The sequence below is a fragment of the Pelophylax lessonae genome (assembly GCF_965119305.1).
Source record: "Pelophylax lessonae genome assembly, chromosome: 7".
In the NCBI taxonomy this organism is placed as follows: Eukaryota; Metazoa; Chordata; class Amphibia; order Anura; family Ranidae; genus Pelophylax; species Pelophylax lessonae.
In genome coordinates, this window is record NC_138774.1 from 294,721,391 (window position 1) to 294,734,221 (window position 12,831).

Consider the following 12,831-nt stretch of genomic DNA (forward strand, 5'->3'; position numbering starts at 1 on the left):
CTGATACCAATGATGGGTCACTATTCCTCCCACTGATACCAATGATGGGACACTATTCCTCCCACTGACATCAATGATGGGTCACTATTCCTCCCACTGATACCAATGATGGGGCATTATTCCTTCCACTGATACCAATGATCGCATATTACCACACACAAAACAACACAATCTGCACTGATCATTGCCTAGGCGGAGGCAGGAACTGAAGAGGTAGTTAGGTCAGAGTCCACCCAAAAAGACCAAATTTTACGAAACTTTTTAGGACAGCCTCTGGCCTCATATGTCATTTTATATAGAGGCAAAGCTTGGTTAACAATAGAAATCCAGAATGGAACGTCAGGGGGAGTAGAAGACTTCCAACAGGTAGCTATAGCCTTCCTAGCATAGAAGAAGGTCAAGCGTAAAAACAATTTAGTGCGAGCAGGAGCATCCTCGTCATCCACATACCCCAATAGACAACGAAGGGGGCTACAAATATTGGACAACTGAGAGATATTAGCAATAAAAGCCGTGACTTTCGACTAAAAGGTACGGATAGGGGGGCACTCCCAAAACATATGGAAAAAGGAGCCTTCTGCGACATTACACTTGGAGCAGAGCGGAGAAGGCAATTTACCTATTTTATGCAAGAATTGAGGAGTAAAGTATGCTCTATAAAGGAACTTCAGTTGTATAACCCTATCCCTGGAGGAAATAACGACAGGTATTTGTTCAGGAAGGACGTCTTGCCACACCTCGTCCGACAGGTCCGGGGTGGAGGAACTTGACTGGCCTGCACAGAGTCCTGACCTCAACCTGATAGAACACCTTTGTGATAAATTAGAGCGCAGACTGCGAGCCAGGCCTTCTCTCCCACCTCAATGGCTGACCTCAGATATGCGCTTCTGGAAGAATGGTGAAACATTCCCATAGACACTCTCCTAAACCTTGTGGACAGCCTTCCCAGAAGAGTTGAAGCTGTTATAGCTGTAAAGGGTGGGCCAACTCAGTATTGAACCCTACGGACTAAGACTGGGATGCCATTAAAGTTCATGTGTGTGTAAAGGCAGGCGTCCCAATACTTTTGTTAATATAGTGTATTTTATAGTATGAAGATTGTTAGGAGATGCTTGAACCCACAAAGGTGGCCAGGAACACCTAAAACTCCCCGGTGTGCAGGAGTCAGAATTTATGGCAGAGAGATATCACTGACAAAGAGAAAGTCGTACATCAATGACGTCACTGGATAAAACTTTACACAGCCACAACCGGACAGCAGCAAGTCCCTGCCCTGTGGCCACCCCCTATTACCATGCTTTGCCCTGATAAGCTTAAATATTAATGATTGACTATGAGAACACATCAGTGGGCAGCTCCAAGACAGGGATTTGCCTCTGGCCAGTTGTGGCTGAATAAAGTTTAATCCAGAGAGGTCACTGATGTACGACCTTCTCTTCATCCTTGTTACGGCACTAGGAGTAGAGACCGGCTCCTGGGTTGGCATCCAACCCTGCTGTGGAGGACAAGGCGAGTTGAGTGTGTAAAGCGGTGCTGCTTTCCCTGTATCAAAGAGAGATATCACAGTCATGGGCCAGGGGCTGACTCAGTCTACCAGACTCCCATCTACAACTAAAATATCTATTTTGGATGGACTAAACTACAGTTAGACCCATCAGAGCGAAACATGTTAGCAGGGTGGTTTCAAGATAAAGACTTGCCAATGGCTAGTTGTGGCTGAAAAAGTTTCATCCAGTGACCTCATCAGGGTCATCTTTATTAATGATTGGACCCTGGACAAACATTTTCTTGGGAATCTGTCTCAAGCCCTGCAGAACATCACAACTGTCTACCCTCTACCTGCAGAACATCACACCTGCCCCCCCCCCCCTCTTTCAGTCCCACCGAGCATCACACATGTCTTCCCTCTTACAGCCCTGCAGAACATCACACCTGTCTCTCCTCTCCCAGCCTGGAAGAGCATCAAACCTGTCTCTCTTCTTCCTGCAGAACATCACACCTGTCTCTCCTCTCCCTGCAGAGCATCACACCAGCCCTGCAGAACATCACAACTGTCTACCCTCTCCCTGCAGAACATCACACCTGTCTCTCCTCTCCCAGCCTGGCAGAGCATCAAACCTGTCTCTCTTCTTCCTGCAGAACATCACACCTGTCTCTCCTCTCCCTGCAGAGCATCACACCACCCTGCAGAACATCACAACTGTCTACCCTCTATCTGCAGAACATCACACCTGTCCCCCCTCTTCCAGCCCCAGAGAGCATCACACCTGTCTCTCCTCTCCGAGCCTGGCAGAGCATCAAACCTGTCTCTCTTCTTCCTGCAGAACATCACACCTGTCTCTCCTCTCCCTGCAGAGCATCACACCAGCCCTGCAGAACATCACAACTGTCTACCCTCTCCCTGCAGAACATCACACCTGTCTCTCCTCTCCCAGCCTGGCAGAGCATCAAACCTGTCTCTCTTCTTCCTGCAGAACATCACACCTGTCTCTCCTCTCCCTGCAGAGCATCACACCAGCCCTGCAGAACATCACAACTGTCTACCCTCTCCCTGCAGAACATCACACCTGTCTCTCCTCTCCCAGCCTGGCAGAGCATCAAACCTGTCTCTCTTCTTCCTGCAGAACATCACACCTGTCTCTCCTCTCCCTGCAGAGCATCACACCAGCCCTGCAGAACATCACAACTGTCTACCCTCTACCTGCAGAACATCACACCTGCCCCCCCCCCTCTTTCAGCCCCACAGAGCATCACACATGTCTTCCCTCTTACAGCCCTGCAGAGCATAACAACTGTCTACCCTCTCCCTGCAGAACATCACACCTGTCTCTCCTCTCCCTGCAGAGCATCACACCACACTGCAGAACATCACAACTGTCTACCCTCTATCTGCAGAAAATCACACCTGTCCCCCCTCTTCCAGCCCCAGAGAGCATCACACCTGTCTTCCCTCTCCCTGCAGAACATCACACCTGTCTCTCCTCTCCGAGCCTGGCAGAGCATCAAACCTGTCTCTCTTCTTCCTGCAGAACATCACACCTGTCTCTCCTCTCCCTGCAGAGCATCACACCAGCCCTACAGAACATCACAACTGTCTACCCTCTACCCGCAGATCATCACACCTGTCCCCCTCTTTCAGCCCCACAGAGCATCACACCTGTCTTCCCTCTTACAGCCCTGCACAGCATAACAACTGTCTCTCCTCTCCCAGCCTGGCAGAGCATCAAACCTGTGTCTCTTCTCCCAGCAGAACATCACATTCAAGGAGAGATGTTCTTCAGAGCTGGGAGAGGGGAGACAAAGCACTGTCAGTAAACTAAGGAACTTGCCACACAGTTCTTACCTTGCTGCTGCCCCTTCCCCATACCACGGAGCTCTCCAGACCCACACCCACATGGCTGAAAAAGCTCTCAGTCAGAGCTCTATTCTTCAGCATCCCAACCAGCCTTTTCACCCACATGATAAGTTGGGAACTGCAGCAAACCAGGAGGGAGAGAGAAGGCAGGAGTCCAGAGTGGCAGCCCAACAATGTACAGGCAGAAGAGGCTCTCATACCACATGCTGACTCTGCTCCTGATGTTCTCAGGCAGTGCGGGCTCAAAGGGCAGCTGCTTTGGGCCCCACAATAATGATTGGGCCCAGGTCAGCTGCCCCTTTTGCCCCACCTTAAAGATGGCCCTGGACGTCATTGGCATGGGGCCTTCTCTTCATCATTGTTATTGCACAAGATGTAGAGATAGGCTCCAGGGTTAGGACCCAAATCTGCTGTGGAGGACAAGGGGACCTGAGGGTCTGCTTTTCCTGTATCGCCATTGTCACGCTTTAGGGGTTGCCTCGGTCTACCAGACTCCCATCTACAACCAAAATATTAATTTTGTATGGACTTTTATATAGTAAAGCATAACATCTTTCTAAAGGATACTTCCACTCCACAATGTGAATGCAGGCCCTTCGTATAGGGTTGTTGAGGTACAAACAGAAGAGAGCCCTTGGGCTGCGGTGCACTCCGCCGACTCCTTGGTTTTTATGCTTGCTGTAGTGCTGCCGTTTCTTCTGAGCCTGAGAGCTACCGATTGAATTTAGTGTATCAGTTCCATTCATCACAACCCCATCCATGGAATATCGCCAACAAGTTAGGACCGCCTCTGCCGTTTCCATAAATGGCTCCGCCTCTTCACTGGAGTACGGCGGCGCGGGCCCTGTAGGGAAATGACATAACAATATTAGGCCATTTTTGCACATACCCATTGGTACTATATTTGTATTAAGAACTTTCCAATCAGGGCTCCCAATGTGACCATTAATATGATAGGGTGATCATCTACAGAGACAGGGCTATGAGCCAACCGGGGTCTATCAGGTTTAGTGTCCCTTTAAACCTGATAGAAAATTTGACTGCTCCAGTAAGAGCTGATTCCCTAGCACAGCCTCCTGCCTCCTTGCCCCCTATCCAAGATGGGGGCACCCAGCAGCAGTCTCAGGGCTTTTGGATGTCTATACAAAGAAGGATAAAAAAAACTATGAAATATAAAACTATGTTAAGTGCACATTTAATCTTTTTGGAAGATTTTCTTTAAATTTAGCTTGTCAACAATTAACGGAGAGACCACCTCATTAAGAATAACCTTCTTAATCCCTTTCAGTGTGGATTTTACCCTTAATACGCCACAGAAACCGCTCTCCTAAAAACCTCACAAAGGATTTACCAACAGCAAAGACCAATGGACACTGTTCTGTACTCCCACTCCTGAACATTTTGGCTGCCTTTGATACGGTGGACCACCTCCTCCTCCTCAAAACACTTTACTCCTTTGGTCTCCGTATCTGTACTCTTTGCTGGCTCTCACCGAAACTATCCCACCGCACCTTCAGTGTCACCTTCAATTCTCCTTCTTCCTCTCCTCTTCCTTTCTCCATCGGGATCCTCCAAGGTTCTGTTCTTGGACTTCTCCTATTCTCAATCTACACCTCTTCCCTGGGTTAGCCGATAGCCTCCCATGTCTTCCAATACCATTTTTACGCTGGCGATACCCAAATCTATCGCTCTACCCCTCAGCTCACTCCTTGAGTCTCCTCATGTTTTACTAATTTACCTACCGACATATCAGCCTGGATGTCACACCACTTCCATCTTCATCCCAAAGGTGTTCTATTGGGTTGGTTCGTATTTTGAGACTAGGTTAATGATGCAGCTTGGGACCGAGTTGTGGGTGACTTTGCAAGTTGGTAGAGCGGGGTGGTGGACACTGAGTGGAGGCTAGTGGAGGGATTGGCAGAGAGGGGTGGAGAATACTGAGTGGAGTCCAGTGGAGGGATTGGCAGAGAGGGGTGGAGGACAATAAATGGAAGCCAGCAGAGGGATTGGCAAAGAGGCACACTCAATGTGTCCAAAACGGAACTCATAATATTTCCTCCCCCACATGCCTCTTCCCCTGATTTCTCGGTCAAGATCAATGGCACAACCATCCACCCATCCCCGCATGCCAGGGTGCTAGGTGTAACCCTGGACTCTGAACTCTCTTTCGGCCCAATCACTTTTCAATGCTTGCCGCCTCAACCTACTCAACATCTCAAAATACACCCCTTCCTAACCAATAACACCACAAAGCTCCTCATTCACTCCCTGGGTACATCTCGCCTTGATTACTACAACTCCCTTCCCATTGGCTTACTTTACATAGGCTATTCCCCCTCCAATCCATCATGAATGCTGCTGCCAGACTCATCCACCTTACAAATCACTCAGTGTCTGCTACTCCTCTCTTCCAATCCCTCCACTGGCTTCCATTTATTGTACTCCACCCCTCTTTGCCAATCCCTCCACTGGCCTCCACTCAGTGTCTACCACCCTGCTCTATCAATCCCTCCACTGGCCTCCACTCAGTGTCTATCACCCTGCTCTATCAATCCCTCCACTCGCCTCCACTCAGTGTCCACCACCCCTCTCTACCAATCCCTCCACTCGCCTCCACTCAGTGTCCACCACCCCTCTCTACCAATCCCTCCACTCGCCTCCACTCAGTGTCCACCACCCATCTCTGCCAATCCCTCCACTCAGTGTCCTCCACCCTCTTTGCCAATCCCTCCACTGGCTTCCATTTATTGTCCACCACCCCTCTCTGCCAATCCCTCCACTGGCTTCCATTTATTGTCCTCCACCCCTCTTTGCCAATCCCTCCACTGGCCTTCACTCAGTATTCTCCACCTCTCACTGCCAATCCCTCCATTGGCCTCCACTGCGTGTCCACCACCCCTCTCTGCCAATCCCTCCACTGGCCTCCGCTCAGTGTCCACCACCCATCTCTGCCAATCCCTCCACTCAGTGTCCACCACCCCTCTCTGCCAATCACTCCATTGGCTGTCACTTACTCAATGAATTAAATTCAAAATACTAACAACAACTTACAAAGTCACCCACAACTCGGCCCCCCAGCTGCATCATTAACCTAGTCTCAAAATACGAACCAAACCAATATAACACCTTTTGAATGAATTAGAGCGGAGACTGCAAGCCAGGCCTTCTTGCCCAACATCAGTGCCTGACCTCACAAATGCACTTCTGGAAGAATGGTGAAACATTCCCATAGACACACTCCTAAACCTTGTGGACAGCCTTCCCAGAAGAGTTGAAGCTGTTATAGCTGCAAAGGGTGGACCAACTCAATATTGAACCCTACAGACTAAGACTGGGAAGCCATTGAAGTTCATGTGCGTGTAAAGGCAGGCGTCTCAATACTTTTGGTAATATAGTGTATTTTATAGTATGAAGATTGTTAGGAGATGCTTGAACACGCAAAGGTGGCCAGGAAAACCTAAAACTCCACGGTGTGCAGGAGTCAGAATTTATGGCAGAGAGATATCACTGATAAAGAGAAAGTCGTACATCAATGACATCACTGGATAAAACTTTACACAGCCACAACTGGCCAGCAGCAAGTCCTTGCCCTTTGGCCACCCCCTAATAACATGCTTTGCCCAGATAAGCTTAATAATACTTATGACAATATAGTGTATACCACAGATACAGCCGACTATTATACTGTAGAGCAGCCTTTCGCAACCTTTATACCCCAGAGGAACCATTGAAATAATTTTCAGGTCTCAGGGAAAGACTGGTCCATTGGTGGTCATTGTGAAAATACCCCTTACATTGGTGGTGGTAAGTGGGAAGAATGCCTCCCTTACAGGATTGGCTAGAATGACAACCATGCAGCCTCTACCAAGTAGGGCTGGACTTGGAACCATGCAGGAACCATCAGAGAGGAGGTTAGTTAGCTCAAGGGACCCTTAGGCAACCCTGGTTACGAATGGCTGCTGTAGATCCATATATTAAAAACAAAACAAAATGTACAGTGCTTTAGGCTTGTTTGAACTGCTGGTTCCCAGTATAGATACGGCCTAAAGGCAATGTGACATTTATTCCAACTGGTGTACAGCTGCCTCTAGATTGCTGGCTATCATCGATGCATATCTGAGGGGCATGAATCTCTTCTCGAGGAACCCCTGGCAATCTTTATCGAAACCCTAGTTGGGAAAGGCTGGTCTAGGCAGTACTCATCCTCTCCATGCTCTAGCATAGCTCTCCAAGTCCTTCTTCACCACTCATTGTCGACCGCTCCTGGGTTACATGATGACCAGGGTGCCACAGACATGGCACCCTGTTGGTGCGTCATCTTTTGATAGACACTGAGAAGAAGACACCAAGATCATTGGTGTCAGTGGTTACATATCTGCGGGGCATGATTCTCTTGAAACCCTTGAAATAATGTTCAGGCGCCAGGGAACCCCTGCCAATAAATATATCTACAGCTCATAGTAGTGGTGGTCAGTAAAAAGGATGCTTCCTGTTTTGGTAGTCACTGAGATGAAGACACCAAGATCATTGGTGTCAGTGGCTACATATCTGAGGGGCATGAATCTCTTCTCAAGGAACTCCTGGCAATCTCTAGAGAAACCCTATGGGCCGGCCCTACCATGGGTCCCGGTCCCTAGTTGGGAAAGGCTGGTCTAGGCAGTACTCATACTCTCCATGCTCTAGCATAGCACGCCAAGTCCTTCTCCACCACTCATTGTCAACCGCTCCTGGGTTACATGATGACCAGGGTGCCACAGACATGGCACCCTGTTGGTGCGTCATCATACAACTTGGGTTCACAGAGTACTATTGAACAGAACGGCACTTGATCGTCACTATGCGACTGCAGTTCTGTGCAGTAGTAAGAATGGCCCAGTGCCAAGGCCAAACAAGGAGAAGAAAAACCTGGCTTGTCATATGACCAAGTAGAAGACCCTTGGATATAAAGTGTGTATGTTGTAGAGTATTAAAAATTCTGGCCATCAAGCTAAGGATCACATGGCTTCTATGGTATAAGGATCAGCTTTTTTATCAGAAAAATATTTTTGGGGTTTTTCAAAATAAAATGTATATCAACCTTTCTTTAATTTGGAGGAACCCTTGAAATAACGTTCAGGCCTTAGGGAACCCCTGCCAATAAATATGTCTACAGCTCATAGTAGACTAGAGTGGTAGTCAGTAAAAAGGACGCTTCCTGCTTTGATAGTCACTGAGATGAAGACACCAAGATCATTGGTGTCAGTGGTTACATATCTGAGGAGCATGAATCTCTTCTCAATTAACCCCTGGAAATCTCTAGATGAACCCTAGTAGGGAAAGCCTGGCTTAGGCACTACTCATCCTCTCCATGCTCTAGCATAGCTCTCCAAGCCCTCCTCCACGACTCATTGCCAACCACTCCTGGGTTACATGATGACAAGGGTGCCACAGACATGGCATCCTGTTTGTGCATCATCATACAGCTTGGGTTCACAAAGTACTATTGAACAGAACGGCACTTGATCATCAGCTCTGTGCAGTAAGAATGACCCAGTGGCAAGGCCAAACAAGACGAAGAAAGACCTGGCTCATCACATGACCATGTAGAAGACCCCTGGATATAAGGAATGCCTACTGAAGAGTTTTACAAATTCTGAGTGGGGGGTTATCTTGCTATTATGGAGTTTTAAACGTTTAAAGACTTTTATATTTCCCCTAAAACAAGTCACATTTTACTGTCCTATCCCTTAATCTTCCTGTACTTGTCAATGACACTGCTGAGCTAAGTGGCAATACTTTTAACAATATAGTGTATATACAGATATAGAAGTATGGAAGCGGGATTTATACGGTGTCATAAAGATCAAGTTATAAAATATGGAGGAACCCTTAAAATAATGTTCGAGCATCAGGGAACCCCTGCCAATAATTATATCTACAGCTCATGGTAGGCTAGGGTGATGGTCAGTGAGAAGAATGCTTCCTACTTTGGTAGTCACTGAGAAGAAGACACCAAGATCATTGGAGTCAGTCGCTACATATCTGAGGGCATAAATCTCTTCTCAAGGAACCCCTAGTATATCTGAGGGGCAAGAATCTCTTCTAAAGGAACCCCTAGCATATCTGAGGGGCAAGAATCTCTTCTCAAGGAACCCCTAGCATATCTGAGGGGCATGAATCTCTTCTCAAGGAACCCCTAGCATATCTGAGGGGCATAAATCTCTTCTCAGGGAACCCCTAGCATATCTGAGGGGCATGAATCTCTTCTCAAGGAACCCCTAGCATATCTGAGGGGCAAGAATCTCTTCTAAAGGAACCCCTAGCATATCTGAGGGGCATAAATCTCTTCTCAGGGAACCCCTAGCATATCTGAGGGGCAAGAATCTCTTCTCAAGGAACCCCTAGCATATCAGGGGCAAGAATATCTTCTCAATGAACCCCTAGCATATCTGAGGGGCAAGAATCTCTTCTCAAGGAACCCCTAGCATATCTGAGGGGCAAGAATCTCTTCTCAAGGAACCCCTAGCATATCTGAGGGGCAAGAATCTCTTCTCAAGGAACCCCTAGCATATCTGAGGGGCAAGAATCTCTTCTCAAGGAACCCCTAGCATATCGGAGGGGCATGAATCTCTTCTCAAGGAACCCCTAGCATATCTGAGGGGCAAGAATCTCTTCTCAAGGAACCCCTAGCATATCTGAGGGGCAAGAATCTCTTCTCAAGGAACCCCTAGCATATCTGAGGGGCAAGAATCTCTTCTCAAGGAACCCCTAGCATATCTGAGGGGCAAGAATCTCTTCTCAAGGAACCCCTAGAATATCGGAGGGGCATGAATCTCTTCTCAAGGAACCCCTAGCATATCTGAGGGGCAAGAATCTCTTCTCAAGGAACCCCTAGCATATCTGAGGGGCAAGAATCTCTTCTCAAGGAATCCCTAGCATATCTGAGGGGCAAAAATCTCTTCTCAAGGAATCCCTAGCATATCTGAGGGGCAAGAATCTCTTCTCAAGGAACCCCTAGAATATCTGAGGGGCAAGAATCTCTTCTCAATGAACCCCTGGAAATCTCTAGAGCAGGGGTGTCAAACTCAAATTTAATCGCGGGCCGCATCAGAATTATGGTTGCCCTCAAAGGGCTGGTTATATCTGTAGGATTAGATGTCCAGAGCACCACCCACGCCCCCCTTACACGGGATTTCAAGAATCCCCCCACCATCAGAAGTCAAAAGTCACCCACCCTTCCTTACATCACAATGCACCCCCTTACCTTGTGCTGCTGCCAGGAAGAAGATATGGGTGGATCCGGGAAGAAGTGCCGGGTCTGGAGGAGAACCAGAGGAGGGCTGGAGTCAGCCTCCAGAGTCTGCTGAATGCTGAGACCAGGGGAGGCAAAGGCAAGGTGGTGTTGCAGCTGCACAGAGAGGTGCAGGATCTGCAGGAGGAGTTCTGCCCTCCTCTCTGCTACAAACTGCTGAGAAGGGGGGGGGCAAAGAGGAGCCTTTCTGCAGCTGCACAGAGGAGTACAGGATCTGGCAAAGGAGTTCTGTCCTCTCTGCTGAAGACTACAGAAGGGGAGGGCAGAGACAAGGGGGGTGTCGCAGCTGTAGGAAAGGTGCGAGGGCCACATGAAATGGCCTGGGGGGCCGCATTCGGCCTGCAGGCCTTGTGTTTGACACCTGTGCTCTAGAGGAACCCTAGTTGGGAAAGCCTGGCTTAGGCACTACTCATCCTCTCCAGGCTGTTGCATAGCTCTCCAAGCCCTCCTCCATTACTCATTGCCAACCACTCCTGGGTTACATGGCACCCTGTTGGTGTGTCATCATACAGCTTGGGTTCACAGAGTACTATTGAACAGAACGGCACTTGATCGTCAGTTCTGTGCAGTAAGAACGACCTAGTGCCAAGGCCAAACAAGAATAAGAAAGACCTGGCTCATCACATGGACCATATAGAAGACCCCTGGATATAAGGAATGCCTACTGAAGATTTTTACAAACACTGAGTGTGGGGGGTTATCTGAGGGGCATGAATCTCTTCTCAAGGAACCCCTAGCATATCTGAGGGGCAAGAATCTCTTCTCAAGGAACCCCTGGAAATCTCTAGAGGAACCCTAGTTGGGAAAGCCTGGCTTAGGCACTACTCATCCTCTCCAGGCTCTAGCATAGCTCTCCCAGTCCTCCTCCATTACTCATTGCCAACCACTCCTGGGTTACATGATGACAAGGGTGCCACAGACAAGGGTTCACAGAGAACTATTGCACAGAACGGCACTTGATCGTCAGCTCTGTGCAGAAGGAAGGGGCCAGTGCCAAGGCCAAACAATAAGATGAAAGACCTGGCTCATCACACGGTGACCACGTAGAAGACCCCTGGATATAAGGAATGCATACTGAAGAGATTTTCTGAGTGGGGGGTTATCTTGCCATTATGGAGTTTTGGGTTTTTAAAGACTTCATATTTCCCTTAAAACAAGTCACGGTGTTCTACAAACCAGTCACTGCAAGTCAGGATAGAGAAGCAGAAACACATTTTACTGTCCTATCCCTTAACCTTCCTGTACTTGTCAATCACACACTGCTGAGCTAAGTGGTTTTTGGTGGAGAAAAAAAAAAAAATGACTTGGCGTTTCTCTATTTCCTAAGGGATTTCCCTTTACGCAAAATAGTTGTCCAACCCCCATATCCTCTATGTCACCGTCAATGACCCGCACCTACCTTTTTCATTTTCCTCCGTCTCCGACATCCTCCTTATTAAAAGGGACCGTGGACTTTCCACAATCCGTGGACAATCATCAACGTCTGACGGCTTCTATCCGACAACGGTCCGGAAGGCTGTACGCCTTATTGCTCCTCCAACATTCTATCTCTCCCCTTCCTCTCTTCTAGGCTGGAAAGGAGAAGGCACATAGAGAGATTAGAGGATGGACAGATGTACGGCAGCTCGGTGGATGATGATCACAAAGTGTAAATTCATTATAACAATGTCCTCTAGGAAAAGAAAACGGGGTGTCTGAGAAGTGTTGGAGTGGGGGGGGGGGGATCTCACCTGGTGATAATAGGGGTGCAGTTTCCTCTCCATCGCTCGCTGCCCCCTGCCACCAATGCCCAGATCCAGCTGGGTTTCCTGAGCTCCCTTGCTCTTCCCTCCCTCCACCATGGGATTACCACAGATTGAATGCTGAGCCTTTAAAACAGGTGGGGGGAGGGACCCGGGGTGGCAGTGACATAGGGAATCTATACACTGGATGCAAAGCCTCATTATATTAATATGGAGGTTTACAGATTGATGGAGGAAAGTCTACCCATTTAGATGCATTCTGACACCGATTCCCAGACCTCCATAAAGTAAAGCAGGCTGAGACAAGGGATGTAAATGCATGCACATTATTACAGAGGGCAAAGTATTACCTCTAAATATAACCGGCCTTCCTTCCCTGGGGCAAGCTGCACACAGCGCCATCCTGTGGAGGGCATGAACAGAATTTTAGGCTCATTATAAAC

The 12,831-nt window shown here is 48.3% G+C and overlaps 1 protein-coding gene across 1 annotated transcript in view; it reads right to left on the bottom strand.

Moving 5' to 3' along the window:
* The window catches only part of CACNA1F (calcium voltage-gated channel subunit alpha1 F), a 223,628-nt gene extending 211,012 nt beyond the window's left edge, over nt 1-12,616 (bottom strand). The window contains exons 1-3 of the mRNA XM_082263594.1: nt 12,377-12,616; nt 12,046-12,217; nt 3,923-4,199 (exon numbers count right to left, since the gene is read on the bottom strand). Of these exons, the coding sequence (XP_082119720.1) occupies nt 3,923-4,199; nt 12,046-12,073 (305 nt within the window). The 5' untranslated portion in view covers nt 12,074-12,217; nt 12,377-12,616. The remainder of the gene's footprint in view (nt 1-3,922; nt 4,200-12,045; nt 12,218-12,376) is intronic.
* Between the last annotated feature and the right edge of the window lie 215 nt (nt 12,617-12,831).